At 44.6% G+C, this 18,159-nt stretch overlaps 1 protein-coding gene across 1 annotated transcript; it reads right to left on the bottom strand.

The window, feature by feature from the left end:
• Nucleotides 1-6,062: 6,062 nt before the first annotated feature.
• On the bottom strand, nucleotides 6,063-17,069 carry SNIP1 (Smad nuclear interacting protein 1). The gene is made up of 4 exons (XM_058718028.1): nucleotides 16,766-17,069; nucleotides 15,404-15,506; nucleotides 8,475-9,073; nucleotides 6,063-7,548 (listed from the first exon to the last, which is right to left on the bottom strand). Exons 1-4 carry the CDS (start codon nucleotides 16,996-16,998, stop codon nucleotides 7,284-7,286), a joined length of 1,200 nt encoding a protein of 399 aa, XP_058574011.1. The 5' UTR covers nucleotides 16,999-17,069; the 3' UTR covers nucleotides 6,063-7,283.
• Nucleotides 17,070-18,159: the final 1,090 nt, after the last annotated feature.

The following is an 18,159-nucleotide window of genomic DNA, read 5'->3' as shown; positions in this document are numbered from 1 at the left end:
GCGCCCGCGCCGCACTGCGCCTGCGCGCGCGGTTTCCGGAGCCGCGCGGCGCGCCGCGTCGGGGGCCTCGGGTTCGCGCGCGCCCCGCCTGGACGAGACAGCGGTGGGCCTTGCTCTGGGTCCTATCCGCTCTTGACCCCCTCGGGGGCCGGCGGGGCGTCACAGACACCACAAATTCACTTTGTCCAAAACCAGACTCCTGGCAAGTCACCTCAGTGAATGACTTTCACTGTCCGCCGAACTGCCCAAGTGGGAAACGTGAATACCATCGTCGCTGTCCTCTCCCGTGCAAAACCCAGAGTCCTGAGGACTCGCCTCCGGAAGAGCCAGCAGCTCACTTGCTTTGTCTGCCACCTCGCCTTCGTCCAGGCCCTGTGTTTGGCCTCATTATCCCCGCAGCCTCCTGTTTCCACCCTTAGCTCTCTTTGATCCTCATCCACAGTGGTGCGGAGGGGATCAGTGTTTGGAAAGCAGGTGTGGTGTCACTCCCCTGGTTAGAATCTTTCAATGGCTTCCCGTTGCCCTTTAGAGAGACCAGTTTGTGTAGTGATTAAGATCACAAGCCAAAGCCAGAACTACCTCGTTCAGAATCCTGCCTCTACCATTGATAAGCTGTGCCATTTGGGGCAAGTAACTACATTTCGCTAGTCAAAATCCCTCATCTGTAAAATGGAGGTAATAATAGTACCTACCCAGTACCCTTGCCGGGAGAAGTAAATCCCTTCACGTAGGGGCTCGGCAAGTAACAACGATTATGCAAATACTCGTTTTTATCATTAATTCCTGTATCGTTAACTTTGTTTTCCTTTGGCTCTTGCTTACTTCACCAGCCTCCACTCTCCCCATTTTTCAAGGTTCTGCAATTTCACTATCATGAATGGGATTTTGGGGGGGTGGGGGGAGTCTTTGGGTTTCTACAGTCTGTGTGGATTGGTATCTTCCACTAGTTCTGGGAAATTCTCAGCTTGTTTTCTTCAGATATTCCTCTGCCTCATTTTCCTCTCCTTCTGGAACTCGGATTAAACCTAATAATCCTTTATTTTTGTTAACCCACTGTGTTTTTCCCCATCTTTTTTCTCTGCTGCATTATGCATAATTTCTTTTGTGTGTTGATCTTGTAACCTGAAATCTTGCCAGACTCCCCTATTAATTCTAGGAGGGTTTTATTGTAGATTCCTTAGGATTTTTTACATAGACAATCATTTCATCAGCAAATAAGGGCTTTTATTTTTCCCTTCCCAATTTGTATGCTTTTTCTTTTTCTTGTCTTACTGTGCTAGGTAGGACTTCCAGTTGTAAGAGTGGTCATAGTGGACATCCTTGACTCATTCCCTATTTTAGGAGGAAAGTATTCAGTCTTTCACCATTAAGTACATTAGCTGTAGGATTTTTGTAGAAGCTGTTTATTAAATTGAGACAGTTCCCCCTCTACTCCTGGTTTACTGATAGTTTTATCACGAACGGGTATTGAATTTTGTCAAATGCTTTTTTCTACGTCCAGTTGACGTGATCATGATTTTTTTCCTCTAGCCTCTTGGGATAGTGGATTATATAAATTTATTTCTGTAGGTTGAACCCGTCTTGCATACGTGGAATAAACCTCACTTGGCCATGTTGTATAGTTCTTTTTATGTATGCTGGATTCAATTTGCTAATAGAATATCCAGGATTTTTATGGCTAAATTTATGGGATAATAGTCTGTAGGGTTTTTTTCTTTTTCTTTTTCTCTGCCTCTCTCTCTTCCTTTTTGGTATCTCCTATCTGGCTTCAATAGCAAAGTAATACTGTCCTCATTAAATGAGTTAAGAAGGTATTGCCTGATATGCTAATTTCTGGCAGAGATGGTATAGAATGGTCCTAATTCTTCTTAAAATTTGGTAGATGTCTTCAGTGAAACTGTCACCATCTAGGCCTGGATTTTTCTTTTTGGAAACTTTCTAAATTATAAATTCCGTTTCTTAAATAGTTACAGGACTATTCAGATGCTCTATTTCCTATCAGGTGAATTTTGGTAATTTACAGTGTTTGAGATATTGGCCCATGTGATTTGTTAAATTTATATGCCTGGATAATTTCTATCTTCCGGTTCACTAATTCTCCCTGAAGCTTCTGTTAAAGCCCATCCACTGATGGGTTTCCAGATTGTATTCCTCATTTCTAAAAGTTTTGGTTGGTCTTTCAAAAGTTTTCCACTTCACTTTTTGCCATTTCTTATTCCCTGAATTTGCAAGTTACCATTTGTTTCTTTGAAAACAGTAACCATGAACATTTTATAGTATCTTCAATCAAGTATCTAAACTCTTCTGAGAACCAGTTTGTTATTCCTGTTGGTTTTCACCTACAGTACCTTTTCTTTTATGCTTTAAAAAAGTAATTCTATCTCCGTAGGAAAAGAGTGTGGAAAGAACGGGAGGGGAGATAAAGAAAAAAATCCCTTCCTCCAAAAAGTAATTTCATTTCTTCTATCATACACCGGAAGGCATCAATAGTACAGGGGCATCTTAAACCAAGTTCAAGGCTTGAATTTTTCTGAGCTCTCAGGCTGCAAGTCCCTGGGAGGATTTGATTTCTGATCACCTCTTTTACTGTGACAAGGATAGCCCTTTGGCATGCCAGCTTTTTGGGGGAAACATCTTCTAACAGTCTATCCATCGTATGTGGGCTCTGGATTTTGATTCTGTCCCATTCAACCTAGGGTAAGGTCTGATTTGCTGAAATCAAATGTGGTTTGCCTTTAGATCAAATGTGGTTTCCAGGCACCTGTGCTCCATTTTTCCCTGGATTCTTGTTTTTCTTCACTTGCGGCCTGAAAACATTTTTACTAATTTGTCCGTTCTTGGATGCTTTCAGAAGTTTTTTTGCTTATATTTTATCCAGAGGTTTCAACTTCTTGCAGCAGGAGAGTTAAAAAACAAACAAACAAGTTAGTTCATCATGAACAGACACCAGAAATCTGTTTCCCCTATTGAACTTCGAATGCTTCCAAAACCTCATTAGTTTATCACCTCAGGCAGTTCTAAGTGCCAGTCTATCTGCCTAGAAATATTCCTTTCTCTCCTCAACCCCACTGACCTCTTCTGGCTAACTGCTCATACCTCCCTGACTCCCAGGGCTTTGTTAAATCCCATTCTACTATGCTTCCACAATCCCCAATTCTTCTCCTATCTAGTAGCCTGTAGCTGCTGGTTATGTTGCTCTGCAATGGCCAGACCTTATACATTTCACAACTATTCAAAGGCAGTGTATCACAGTGGCTAAGAGTGTGGCACCTGGAACCAGATTGGGTTTGAATCCCAGTGCGACCTTAACCTCTTTCTGCTTCAGTTTTTGCATCTGCAAAATAGGATAACACAAGCCTGCATCGCAGGGTTATAGGATGTCAGTGTATGTGTTAATGCTTACGAAAATGGTTAAAATTGTGCCTTGTACATAGAAAGTGCTCCTTATTGAAGTATCGGCTCATGGCACTTGTTAGGCACCTGATTATTGAATGTCTGTATATTTTTATGAATGAACATGATGATTTCCGAGCAGCTCTGACGTGGTGAGGTTAGGATTTTCCTGAGCCACTCTCTACCCCTGAAAGGCTCATCCATTGTGGTATCTTTGAACCCACTACGAATCAAGCAGCCTAATAAACCAGTTGTCTTTTCCAAATCCATCTACTAAGCGCTGTTAGGGAGGCAGGAGGAACAGTCTAGAGAAAATGACCACTGAACCAGGACGGAGGTGATTTCTTATCCTAGCTCTACCCCTGCCTGGCTGTGGGACTTCAGGTAAACAGGTTCATTTTACAGGACTCCTTCTGCATACTCCGTTCCAGTCCTGCTGTCCCCTGGACTGCTCAGTCTGAAACAATGCCAACCTCTACTACTGGGTTCCAAATCAACCTGTGCTCTAAGGCACACCTCAAATGCCAAGTCTCACAAGGTACAGCCCACCTCCAAATGACTGCCGTTTCTAACTCACAATTGTAAACCAACTGTTAGCATAGTATGCTTATGCAATTGTTTGTTGGATTAACTCACTTCAACTTTGGAGTAAATGTGAGCAAATCAACGGTCTTTTTCAACTGTTTCCCATTCGATAAATGGAAACTTTACCCAAGAGACCAGATGAAGCTTCACCTTGCAAAGCTTTAATTTAAGTCAAGCAGGCTTCTCACCTGTACAAACGCACAAACGCAGGAATGTTGTGGGCTCAGAACGCCATCACACAAGCAGGCACTGCTGGCGTGCTGTATGCGTGCCCCGCTTAGGCTTTCACTAACATGCCATCATCTCATCGCATTCCCCACACCCACACCACAACTAATTTCCACAAAGGGGAGGATGTTAAAAAATACAACCATCTGTGCACCGTATCAAATAATTATCAACCTGAAATCTGTATTTCAGTTGTAAGCCTTTTAAAATCAAGCTCTATTGTATACTGGCATACTCCATGCAAGAATACAACTCCAGTTATCTGAATTGATTACTCTTTTACTTATCACCAGGTTACAATCAAAGTATTTGAAAGCTACATCACCAGGTGCACTCAACGAGCGAGGGGTCCTTTGTCCATGTACTAATAGGGAACTAGGGGCCTAGGGAGAGGCTTGATGGGGAAAATCTGCAGATTCTGTCCTACACCACAGCAGAACTGTAGATCATCAGAGAGGATTTAGGGGAGGGGCTCAGAAACAAAGGGCTGTTTTGCAGATGGCTTGATTTTGACAGCGATGATTTGCAGCCAAGGTGGAGAATAAAGAAGTTGCAAGAGGAAAGCTTTAGGATTATGTCAACTTCAAATGAGAAGTCCGCTGGTGATATCTGGTTTTAGAGATGGGCCGGGTCTCTCGAGAGAGACAGAAAGAGAGAGGGGCAGTGGGAGAGAGAGAGATTGAGAGAGAGAGAGATTGAGAGAGAGAGAAAATCCCAGGCAGGCTCCACGCTGAGTGTGGAGCCTGACGTGGGGCTCAAGCCCATGACCCTGGGATCATGATCAGAGCCAAAATCAAGAGTCAGACAACCAACTAAGCCACCCAGGCTTAAAGGAATTAAAATTCAAAAGGATGCCCAGATATTTGGCATCAAGAATCTCTGAATGCAGTACGTTATTCCTCTGCTAAAGCAAGTTTACTTCACAATTGGGACCCCTTCTTGAAGAACATAGGCAAAGTGGTCATCTATCATGTTGCCCAGCACAATGGTGTTTCCAGCGAAGCCCAAGGCTACCTAGAAGCAGTAGTAGGAGCACAAACTGAACAGGAGGCCCTGGAGGCCAGGTTATTGCCTAATCCCAGCAAGAGAAAGCCATCAGTTTGGATCCATCAAAACAAAACTTACCTTTGAGACGGGCACAGGTGCAATTAGGGGTCTATGGCAGATAGGAAAGTTGGGAAGGTAGCAGTTACCGTGGCCAGGGGCCAGGGTGGAGCACATGGCGGAGGGAATGCTAACTGCTCTTTCATTCTTAGAGCTTCCCTACATCTAACTGACCTCCTTTCGTATTCACTCTTTAAAGGGAACATCTCCTTTCTTTTGCATAAATGTTAGTCAGCTGTCCCTCCTCCACTCTAGTCAGCACTTAGCCCCAAGTCCACATGGGTAGGTGGGACCTCAACGGAAAAACAGTGGTGAAGAAGACAATCTAACAACATCATACTTTTCAAAGAGGAAGGCAGACGGCAGCACCAAGTTGCATTGCCGCTCCTTTCTCCCGCCAGGTGACCACCTGAGGGCAACAGAGCAGGGACAGGGGTCAACTGGGGCAAGACCTGCTATGTATAACCTGCCCCAACGGACTGTTCTGGAAAGGAAAACCCCTTCACTGCCAATTCAGAAAACACTGCTGCTTCAACAGGACTAGCACTCACTCGCTGACATGTGAGGGTCTGGTTTGCAGAGCTGCTGCTGGTCCCAAGTTCACTCTTCCTGGTGTCACCCCTGCCCCTCCCAAGTCAGCCCCTGCAACTAGTTATTTTTACCTCGCAAATACTAAGATTCCCGTAGCTGCAAATGGCCCTATAAACACAAGGCCCTCTATGCTAGGAAAGGATAACCTTTTGAAATGGGGCTGTATTTACAAATTTTATTATTGTTATTTTTTTATCCCAAAAATACATATAAATGAAAACCTGCTCTTCAAATGCAGGGAGGCCTTTGCCTATAATGTAGTATTACATTTACGTCACAAAACATTCCCATATGAAAATCAATATGCAGCTCTTTCACACGCAATGTTATATATACACACATACGCACAAACACACGATATATGCAAGTAGTTAGGACTCTGCTACTTACACATATTCCTCTGGTGGAAAATTAGGAAACAGGGCAATTCCCTTGCTTTCTGGCCTTGGGAAGATAAATACAACCTCTCTGAACAGTTTTTGAAAAGATGAAATGTGTAAACTACACAACCTCCTTTAGACATATACATATGTTGTTAGAATAAAGCAAGGACCCTGCTACGAAACTGACACTGTTTTGCAAAGAAGGAAGGAGATAACATTTGAATGAAAATGCAAAGTTGAACAGATGATCAAAATTGTTCTGTACATGCTCTGTGGAGAAATCAGAACCCTTCACAAGAAACAGATCTATGCTCCAGGTCAGCTTCTTGTGACGTTACATCAGCACCCACTGGCAGAAGCCAGGACCTTCCTATACAGTCCATGCTGAAGCAGGTTCCATAAAGCATCTGTTCAAGTCCAATAATCAATAATGAGGTCATGTGGTACATTCCCACCCCTCCCCCCCAAAATGAAGTGCAAAAATCAACTTCTGTGACTCAAGAGCTCAACCAGGTCAAAGCTTTGGTATATACTGGAGGCTGTTTTGGTGACAACCAAAGCTTAGTAAGATTCTCTGTTCAGGGGGTTGCCCCCAAAACAAAAACAAACCCAGTCCACGAAGCTTAACAGCTATATAAATAAAGTAACTGTACAAAGAGAACAAGCCACAGTTCCCCTTTATCCAAGGGTTTATAGTCTCCTAGGCAGCAGTTCTGGAAGCACCAACTAAAGCCACAATGCTTCTACTGAAACACGATGTGTTGGTGAGACTGTTCTGAAAACAAATGCCCATAGGCGAGTGGCTGATGCGCCACAGGAAAAAGTTCAACCAAACATAGGTCAGTTTTCTTATACTAGAACATAGGCTGGTCAGCAACAGAGGAAAGACTTAAGGCAATAAGAGGCATTACAGAGAGCACCCTTGTACTCTCTGAGTCAATCCCAAAACCTTCAAAGAAAGAAGAGGTCTCTCCAGAGTTTGGGTTGGTTCTTAGTTTGCTAGCTGTCAGATACTTCCTCCTCCTCCTCGTCATCCTCATCTTCTTTCCTGTCTACTTCGGAGGTGTCAGAGGACTCGTGAAGCAGGACATACTCTCTGCTGCTGAACCCAAATTTAAGTACGTCCTTTTCCTTTAGTTCATAGTATCTCTGTGGCTCAATGCGCTTGTTATTCAAGAATGTTCCATTGCCTGAGCCAAGGTCAATGATGTAGGGCCTCACCCTTCGGCCAACTGTACCATCAGCACGGGTATATTCCACAAGCCTAGCAGAGATAAAAGAGAGAAACCTGTGAGCAAAATCCCGTCTCGAGGCCCTCCCGTATTTTCCTAACACAGCCTACACACAGGATGTCAATTACCTGGCTTGAACACAGCTCGAGTCAACTCCAGGAAATCAAGGGGATGGTATGGCCCTGGATTTTGAAATTACGAGCAAGTCAGTAAATATACTTAGTAGAAAAGGTGGGAACTGGTTGCTGAGGGAGTGGACCAGGAAATTCATGGCAGATCAAAAGTTTAACATCAGAATCCAAGACCTCTTGTTGTGATTAATAAAAAACACTTTTAGGGCCGCCTGGGTGGCTCAGTCGGTTGGGCACCCAACTTTGGCTCCGGTCATGATCTCATGGTCCATGGGTTCGAGCTCTGTGTCAGGCTCTGTGCCAATAGCTCAGAGCCTGGAGCCTGCTTCGGTTTCTGTGTCTCCCTCTCTGCCCCTCCCCTGCTCGTTTTCTCTCTCTCTCTCAAAAATAAATAAATGTTAAAAAACTTAAAAAGGAAAAGAAAAAGAAGAAACACTTTTGTGCTGTTTATAATCAACACGATGCTTCTTTCACCCATGTTTCAACCTGTCTTATCTCCTGTCCCAACGGGAATAAAGCAGTGCATTTTGACTCCAGCGTCAAGGGCGCTAACTCTGAAGCTAACCTTCAGTCTTCACACCTGTCAAATGGGGATATTGATGTGTGACCTGTCCTCCTCACAGGATTGTCACGAGCACCAAACGGTAACAGACGCACTCCACAAACTGCCAAATACAGACACGGCTAACACAGATGCCACACACATAATCTAAGACAAAGATTAGATCCGAGGAGTGTGGCATTCTGCCGCAAGCATGTGTACACAAATGTTAGTAATCCTGACACTGTCGGCGTCTACCCACACTCCTGGTTCTTCCTACACTCACCGATACTGAAAGACCGCATGCTGCTTTGAGCAGGAGGGATGATCGATTGGGATGTCCGCTATGCGGCGGTGCCGGCCTAGGAGGTAGGCGCTCTGCCGATGGATGTACATGACGGGAAGCACCTCATCATTTTTAAAGGGGTAGAGGCGCCACCGTTTTTTGGGGATCCGTGCTTCTGGGGGCTCACTGTATTTAATGACGACACCCCGGAAAGTGTTGGTATCCTCAAGAAGTGCCCCAGAAAGTTCAAAGCTTGGCTTTTCTTTAGCGGGCGCCTCTTTGTCCTTACTGTTGCCACCAGGTCGGGGAGCCAACTCCTGAGGCTCATTACCGCTGGCACTAACTTCGTTCTTCTGGCGATTCTCCCGTCGTCGGGCATTGTAAAACTCCCGCTCTGCGTCCTGAGCCTGGAGGTTCTGAATGTCTCGGTCCCGTCCCTGAGCCTGCCCACTCCCAGGCCTCTCATTAGAGCTTCTCCTCTGGTGGGAATGGCCCCTGTGTCTGTCACGGTCGCTATTCCTAGCTCGCCTGTGTTCCTGGCCTGATGGTTCCCTGTGCTGCCGATCTTCCCGTCCTCTCCGGGGATGATCCTCGCGTTCCTGAAATTCAAAAAGATCCAGTAAATTAAAGGCAGCCCGCAACCTGTGAACAAGCTGCATTCAAAAAGTCATTTGTGATTTGGACTTTGGCACTCAGAGCAAAATGTCCCACAGAAATAAGGTGGGCAGCGGTGGTTATGTTCCCTTGCAAGGCTACACAGACTATTTCCATGCTGTCACCAACTACAGCTCTAACACTGCAAGCCCAAGTTCAGAGCCCTAGAAATAAACGGAGCTATTGGCAAACTTGTAAGGAAGCACATACAGAAAATACAACTAACAGAGACAGTTAAGTAGTCATGTACAAGATAAACATGTGAAGAAAGAAAGATAGTTTCCTCTTGTGTCAAAAATGAAAAAAAAAGTAATTATAATTTTAAAAGATCTCATTTCAACAATAATAAAAAATATTCAATACTCAGGAATACACTTAAGAAATATGCAAGGCATGTAAAAAGAAACCTATAAAAATTTACTGATAGATGGTTTTTAAAAACCTGAAAAAATGAAGAAACATACCACGGTTTCTTGAAAAAGACTCAGTATTGAAAATCAGCCTGATATAAACTGTTTGCAACATATAACATCTATTAATGTATCATTAAAAAAAATAAATCAGTAACACAAATAATTCAACAGAAAAAAATAGGCAAAAGATATTAACATGTCTTTTCATAACAAATAAGTATCTAATGAACACATGAATATAATAAGCTTATCCTTACTAATAACCAAAGCATCAGAGTTCAAGACAGAGCCCCGCACACTATAAGCAAGGCTACCCCACCCGGAAAGGGTAAAAAGGTACACCTGAGCACTGAGTTCTCACCGCCTCCCGGGCTCCCAAGGCCTTCTCCTGGCCGCCCACTCTCAAGAGTGGGCCTGCTTACTCCGAGCAGGACTCTGGTTTTTGAGACTTTTTAGCCTCCAAGACAAGCATCAAGAGGGGGTTTCCAATGCCTATCCCTCCTACCTTAAGATATTCACAAGCTTGCCGCCACCACTTACCTTGAGTACATTTGCCAGGACTAATCTCATTATGTCCTTTATCCCTGATTAAATGAGTCACAACAAGCCACAGACTCTGGGTCATCACCCCCACCTCCTGTGAATTCTAATTCCCATAAGGCTGTATACACGCACTATTCCAATGACTAATTCTCAGTCTTCATTTCAAATACGTGTAGACCAAGCAAAATTAGCAAAAACTAAAGAAAAAAATATGACAAATTACATAACCAGATAATACAAAATAACTAAAATTTCAATTATTGATAAGCAGTATAGTATATATAATATGGTTCCATTTTTTAATTAAAAATTCTGCGGGGTGCCTGGGTGGCTCAGTCAGTTCATGATCCAACTTCGTCCGACTTCGGGTCAGGTCATGAACTTGCAGTCCATGGGTTTGAGCCCCGCACTGGGCTCTACACTGAGAGCTCAGAGCTTGGAGCCTGCTTCGGGTTCTGTGTCTCCCTCTCTCTCTGCCCCTCTCCCACTCAAACACACACACACACACACACACACACACACACACACACACACTCTCTCTCTCTCTCTCTCTCTCTCTCAAAAATAAACATTAAAACAAAAAACTCTGTATGGGAGCACCTGGGGGACTCAGTCAGCTGAGTGTCTGACTTCAGCTTAAGTCATGATCTCGTGGTTCATGAGTTCAAGCCCCCATGTCGGGTTCTCTGCTGTCTGTACAGAGCCCACTTCGGATCCTCTATGCCCCTCCCTCTGCCCCTCCCCCAAACAACTGCATGTTAAGACACATACTAAAACATAAAGGAAAAAAGTAATGGAGTCTTGAAGAATAAATATCAAACTATTAAAATGGTTGCCTCTGGGGCACCTGGGTAGCTCAGTCAGTTAAGCATCCAACTTTGGCTCAGGTCATGATCTCACAGTTCGGGAGTTTGAGCCCCATGTTGGGCTCTGTGCTAACAGCTCACAGCCTTGCATCTGCTTCCAATTCTGTGTCTCCCCCCCCACTCTCTGCCCCTCCCCAGCTCACGCTCTGTCCCTCTCTCTCTTCTCTCTCTCAAAACTAAACATTTAAAAAGTTAAAAAATGAAAATAAAATAAGTAAGAAATAAAATGGTTGCCTCTGGGGACTCAGGTGATTTTTCTGTTGGGGGCTGCAATTGGGGATAACAGGAGAAGTAACCACACATTACATATGCCATACTCTCACCTTTCATTTTACATACTTGGGTGTTCTTACAATGAGCACGCAATCGATAAATTTATTTATTAAATGGTCGTTCAGTGGTGGAGAAAAGAATACCTGCAAGCACAAGTCATGCCTAAGTCACAGGCTGTGTGCCTTCCTCCTTAGGATTAACCCATGTGAAAGTCACTGAATTTCAACTGTCAAGCCCTTTTGCTTGAAAGTCACTTCCAAGTTTCCAGCTGATTAATACACAGAAATTAGCTTTTAAAGAGATAATTTAAGGTCAGGAGGGAAGTTAGCACAGATAAGCAAATAAAGATACTTCAAAAACATTAAGCACAGAAAAGTTCCATTCTAAATGTTTTTATGTATTTTTGAGAGGGAGAGAGAGAGAGAATGAGCAGGGGAGGGGCAGAGAGAGATGGAGACACAGAATCAGAAGCAGGCTCCAGCTCTGAGCTGTCAGCACAGAGCCCTACACGGGCTCAAACTCATGAGCTGTGAGATCGTGACAGGAGCCAAAGTCGGACGCTTAACTGGCTGAGCCACCCAGGTGCCCTAGCAAAGTTCCATTCTAAAAGTCTCAGGATTTGGGGAACCTGGGTGGCTCAGTCGGTTGAGTGTCCTACTTCGGCTCAGGTCATGATCTCACGGTTCATGGGTTCAAGCCCCACGTCAGGATCTGTGCTGACAGCTCAGAGCCTGGAGCCTGCTTCAGATTCTGTCTCCCTCTCTCTCTCCACCCCTTCCCCCCTCACGTTCTGTCTTTCTCTCAAAAATAAATAAAAAACATTAAAACAATAAAAAATAAATAAAAGTCTCAGGATTTATTGTAAAATGTTCATTTAGAAACCACAGGTAAAGGGCTGCCAGTTGTGCACTGAAAAAAACAAAAACCTGAAAAAGTACAAGTGGTTTGACAGGCCTAGTGTGGGTGGTGTGGTTCTTGTGGCTGTATCCTGAGACAGCTAGGGCAGGGCCTGATCAATTTATATGCAGACCATCAAGGCTGCCTGGCCTTGTATCTTTAAGGTAGCAGAAAGCTGACCCACAGCCTGTCAAATTAACACGAAAATACATTTTCTTAATGCCTATTGCATGCTGTTAACAGAATTTCTTTAAAAAGACTGAATGCTTGTCTCTCAAGATTGAGGGCAAAGCAAGGGTGTCTGCTCTCACTACTCTTATTTGACATAGTGCTGGAAGTCCTAGCTAATGCAATAAGGCAAGACAAGGAAATAAAACACATACAGATTGTAAAGGAATAAAACTGCCTCTATATGAAGATATGATGGTCCATATAAAAAAAAAATAAAAAAAACCAAGAATCTACAAAAAAGTCCTCCTGGAATAAAGAAGTTGAGTTCAATGAGGTCACAGGATATAACAAAAACACAAAAATCAATTATACATACATGTTTTTCAAGTTTATTTATTTTGAGAAAGAGAGAGAACACTAGAGCACAACGTGAGCAGGGGGCGGGCAGAGAGAGAGAATCCCAAACAGGCACCCCAAAAACTCATTATATTTCTATATATTAGCAACGAACAGAACATGTGGACTGCAGTTTAAAGTATCACTCACCATCACTCCACCAAAGAAAAAACTTTGTGTAATCTAACAAAATTTACGTAGAACTTGAATGCTGAAAATTATAAACGCGGAAGAAATAAATCAAAGATCTAAATAGGGGCACCTGGGTGGCTCAGTCCATTGAGCACATGACTCTTGGTTTCGGCCCAGGTCACGATCTCACAGTTTGTGAGATTGAGCCCTGAGTCGGGCTCCGTGCTGAGCGTGGGGCCTGCTTGGGATTCTCTCCCCTACCCTCTCTCCCCTACCCCCACTCGTTCATGTGCACGTGCATGTGTGCACTCTCTCTCAAAATAAATACATACATACATACTTTAAAAGAATTAATTAAAAAAAAAAAAAAAGATCCAAACAAATGACACGTAGTGTTCATGGATTGGAAGAGTCAATCTAGTAAAAAGCCAATTCTTCCCAAAACACAGCTTCATGTGATTTCTATCCAAATCCTAGCAAGATTTTTTTTTTTAGACACAGACAAGATTGTTCTAAAATTTATACGGAAAGACAAAGGAACTAGTAAAGCTAAGCCATTTTTAAGAAGAAGAAACAAAGAGGAATCCATCTACCCAATTTCAAAACTTACTATATAGTGACAATAATCAAGACTGTGTGGTATTGGCAGAATGAGAGAGATCAGTGGAACAGAACACAGAATCAGAAATAAACCCATGCACATACCCCCAACTGATTAAGGAACAAAAGCAATTCAAGGAAGGCAAGACAAAAAATGAACCTCAACCCAGGCCTTGCACCTTGTATCAAAACAAACTCAAATCATGAACTTAAATGTAAAACTTGTAGGGAAAAAAACACGTCTTCGGGATCCAGAGCGAGGCATAAAGTTCTTAGACATGATGCCAAAAGCACGATCCATAAAACATAAAAAGTAAAAGCTGACAAGCTGAACTTCATGACAATTTAACATTTTTGCTCTGAGAAAAACCCTGCTGTGTGAAGAAAAAGACAAGATACAAGACTGAAGGGAAGTATTTGCCAATCACATACCCAAAAAGGCCTAGTATCTAGAATATACAAAGAAGTCTACAAACTCACCAGTAAGGAAGCAAATATACCAACTAGAAAACAGGCAAAAGCCACGAAGGGACATTTCACCAGACAGGATATACAGATGACAAATGAACACATGAAACGACGTTCAGCATCGTTAGCCATCAAGGAAATGCAAATTAAAATCGCAATGAGATATCGTTATACGGCTGCTGGAATGGCTGAAACAAAAACACCGTCCACACCACGTGCTGAGAATGCAGCAGGGAGGATGCAGAGAAAGTGGGTCACGCACGGTACCGGTGGGAACGTGAAGCAGCACGGCCACGGTCATGGACTGAATCGTGTACCCCCAAGATGCATCATGTCGAGTCCCAACCCCATCCTCTGAATGTAACCATTTTTGTGGAATTTCTTGTATTCATTCATTCATTCTTTCTTTCTTTTCTTTCTTTCTCTCTCTCTTTTTTTTGAGATAAGGTCTTTAAAGACATGGTTAAGTTAAAATGCCAGCAAAGCCCTAATCCAATATGACTGCTATGCTTACACGAAGAGAGACACCAGGGATGAGCCCACGACGGAAAGCCCACGTGAGGACACAGCCAAGAAGGCAGCCATTTGCAAGCCAAGGAAAGAGGCCTCCGGAGAAAGCAAACCTGCTGACACCTTGAACTTGGACTTTTAGCCTCCAGAGCTATGAGAAAATTCACTTCTGTTGCTTCAAGCATCCAGTCTGTGGTGTTTTGTTATGGGAGCCCTAGCAAACTAATGCAGCCAGACACTCCGGAACACGGTCTGGCAACGACCTTACAATCTAACGACTGCACTCGTGGGCATTGATCCCAGAGAAATGAAGACATGTCCACACAAAAACCCGTACACAAATGTGCCATCACAACCTTCTATGTAACAGCCCCAAACTGCAAACAACCCCGATGTTCTTTAGTGGGCAAATGGTTAAACCCACACCACTGAGTGTCACTCAGCGATAAAGAGGAACGAACTACCGACAGATACAACAACCTGAACGGATCTCCGAAGAACCGTGCTGAGTGAAAAGAGCCAAGCCCTAAAGGTGATGCGTATGACTCCATTTACATAACGCTCTTGAAGTGACAACACTATAGAACTGGAGAACAGATGAGAAGTTGCCGGGACTTGAGGGCTAAGGGTGGGAGGGATGTGGGCGGGACTATAAAAGGACAACAGGATGGGTCGTTGTGGTGAGGAAATGTTTCGCGTCTTGACTACAGCGACGTCAACATTCTCCTTGTGATACTGTCCCCGAATTCTGTAAGACGGTGCCGGCGGGAGTAACAAGGTAAAGAGGGTACCTCTGCGTTTCCTTTTTTACAACTGAATGTGAATCAACAAGGATCTTAAAACAAAAAAGTTTAGTTTAATAAACAAGCAGAAAACAAGCACAAAAAGCCAGTTTCTAGAAAAGCCCATCACAGGTACAGGTAAAACACATACAAAGCACTCTTTAGTTATGACGGGAAGAGGCTCTAGATTTGCACCTAGTAGCAAAACATCTCAACGCACTTACCTGCTTCACTTTGACTGTCGAGTGGTGAGGGCTTCGGCTTCTCTTACTTCGTGGAGACTTGCTTCTTCTCCCTGAGGACTTGTTTTTCTTTTTGGCTGGGGACCTTTTCAGAGCATGGCACACACAGGGTTTTATCTCAATTTCCCTTCCCCCATATAAATTCACTTCAAGTATCAAGCTTACCTACTAACACAAACAGCACATCTGTGAACGCCTCTGCTTTTCACACTAAAGGAGGCAGGGGCTCCACTCTCCAAGCCTTGACGTCTTCCTGGCGTTCCAGACCCACATACACAGCTGCCTGCTGAACGTCCTCACAGAGCACAATCCTTGCGTCCCAACCCCTCGACACCCTTTCCTCCCTCGGTCTCTGCCATCTCAGTAACTGGCACCACCATGCACCCTGCTCAAGCCAAAAACCCAGAAGACACCCTTGACTCTCTTTTCTGTCACCACCAGCGGCTCCCTACCCACCCCCCCGCCCCCCAACAATCACCTCCACCCGTCACCAAGTCCGCTGGCTCTATCTCCTCCCTCTCCCACCTCACTCCCACCACGCTCTCCTTGATCACTAGACGGTTTGTGCTCTTTTTTCTATTTCTAGAACAATCACGTTCATTCTGCTTCAGGTTCGTGGCACGTAGGGTCTCCTCAGCCTGGATCCTTACAAGGCTAGATTATTCTTATTTGGGTCTCAACTCAAATGGCACCTTTTCAGAGAGGCCTTCTCTCACTTGCCTTCAAGCTCTATCCCATTCCTGTTTTAACCTCTTCCTAACACTGGTTACTAACTGACACTATTTTCTGTTACTTTGTCTCAAGGCGAGAGCACATCAATTTCGCGAGGGGAGACACCGCCCATCTCCTTCACCTTTGAGGCCCCAGTACCCAGGACAGTCTTTAACAGGCAGTAAAAACTACGTTGAAAGAATAAATCAACGGGTCTATCAAGAGACCATTTTTCTTCTAAACCTCTACCAGGTAGGTCGCTTAGGCTCTCGACGGGAAACATCTGGAGGCAGATCAGTGGAAAGCCAACGACAGCACTCCATTTGTAGACAGATGGGGCAAATCTTTTATTTCAACTTGATCAATGCTATCTGCTGGGCCGTACTCGGGCACGTGCTGGGCACAGGGATGAAGGACGGGGCGGGGATCCTGCCCATTAGGCATCAGGCGCTTAACGCAAGTGACACGTACCGGAGTAAACATTCTTTAGCACAAGCACGACCGGGTCACTTCCACCACCTTAGGATTAAATCCAAGCTGCTGCGCTCAGCATTCAAGGTGTGTTTCTCACGCTAGCCCTGTCCTTTCTCAATGAGCCCGACCCAAGTCCGTCCCGGGCGCCTTCCCACTTACCGGCTACCTCCTCGGGCTCGGTTCCCTCGGTGACCAGGGCGGCCCGGCTCGCCGGCCGGCGGGGACGCGCTACCGCCAGAGGAATCTGGGCGGCGGTGGGCGGGAGGCGCGGCTTCCGGGCTGAGGCGCTCCTGCTTCACCTTCACCACCACCGCCGCCGCCGCCGCCACCATGTCCCCGTCGCGGTGCCTCCGTCGGCTCCCTCGCTCCCGCTCGCTCTTTACCTCCTTCATGCTGAGATATCAGCCGAGCGAAGGAAAAAGAGAGCCGTTGCGCTCCTCTCACTAAAGGAAATGACGGGTGACCCCTGGACTTCCGCTTCCGGGTTCGTGTTCTCCCAGAAACCCTCGCGGCGGAGAGCTAAGCACGTGATCGCGACTTTTCGGCGGAGGGCGGGGCTGTACGGGCCCGGTCCCGTTGGCGGGAGTTTTAAGGCGTCAAAAGCAAACTTCTGGAGAAAAACTACTCTCGAAGCTGTTTGTGGCGGCATTATTAGTAATTACTAAACACAGAGGCAATCTGAATGCCCACCAGGAGGAAACTGTTTAGCCAGCCGATCGGTGGTCTGTCGCCATTCGCAATGCTATTTACACACTGTGACAGAGGAATCCCTGACTTGTTCAACGAATGAAACGGCATAAAAAATAGTGCGCAAACTGTGATTACGTTTATCTTTGGAAACACGAACTTAAAAAGAGACGGAAATGCAGTCGCAGCTGGCAGCCAGTGGGCAAATCATTAGTATTTACCCCTCTGTTCTTGAACTTTCTGTTATGTTGTCATTTCTCCATTTAGTTAAAAACAAATACCTAAAAAAATTTTTTTTTCAAGTAATCTCTACACCCAATGGTGCTGCTCGAACTCAACCCCGCGATCAAAAGTCACACGCTCCACCCCACTCACTGAGCCATCCAGGGGTCCCCGCAAAAGAAATACTTTTTTATTTATTTTTTTTATCATTTTTTTTTAGTTTTTTTAATATGAAATTTATTGTCAAATTGGTTTCCATACAACACCCAGAGCTCATCCCAAAAGATGCCCTCCTCAATACCCATCACCCACCCCATCAACCCTCAGTTTGTTCTGTTTTTTGTTTTGTTTTGTTTTGTTTTTTGCACCCCACCCCCCAGTTTGTTCTGTTTTTAAGAGTCTCTTAAACTTGGCCCCACTAGGGGCGCCTGGGTGGCTCAGGTCATGATCTCACGGTTTGTGAGTTCGAGCCCTGCGTGGGGCTCTGTGCTGACAGCTCAGAGCCTGGAGCCTGCTTCTGATTCTGTGTTTCCCTCTCTGTCTCAGAAATAAATATTTTAAAATAAATAAATAAATAAATAAACAAATAAATAAATAAATAAATAAAACTTGGGCCCACTAGGTGGCTTCCTCTGGAAATCTCC

The sequence above is a fragment of the Neofelis nebulosa genome, chromosome 2 (genome assembly GCF_028018385.1).
Source record: "Neofelis nebulosa isolate mNeoNeb1 chromosome 2, mNeoNeb1.pri, whole genome shotgun sequence".
NCBI classification, from domain to species: Eukaryota; Metazoa; Chordata; class Mammalia; order Carnivora; family Felidae; genus Neofelis; species Neofelis nebulosa.
The sequence above is the reverse complement of the archived record's forward strand: the minus strand, read 5'-3'. Positions and strand labels throughout refer to the sequence as shown.

Bases quoted from the DNA above. Each gene is read 5' to 3' on its own strand.
- SNIP1 (XM_058718028.1), bottom strand. From the start codon at position 16,998: ATGAAGGAGGTAAAGAGCGAGCGGGAGCGAGGGAGCCGACGGAGGCAC. The intron at 15,507-16,765 runs GTAAGTGGGAAG...TGCTCTGAAAAG, and splicing joins CGAGCCCGAGGAGGTAGCCG to GTCCCCAGCCAAAAAGAAAA. The intron at 9,074-15,403 runs GTAAGTGCGTTG...TTTGAATTTCAG, and splicing joins CGACAGTCAAAGTGAAGCAG to GAACGCGAGGATCATCCCCG.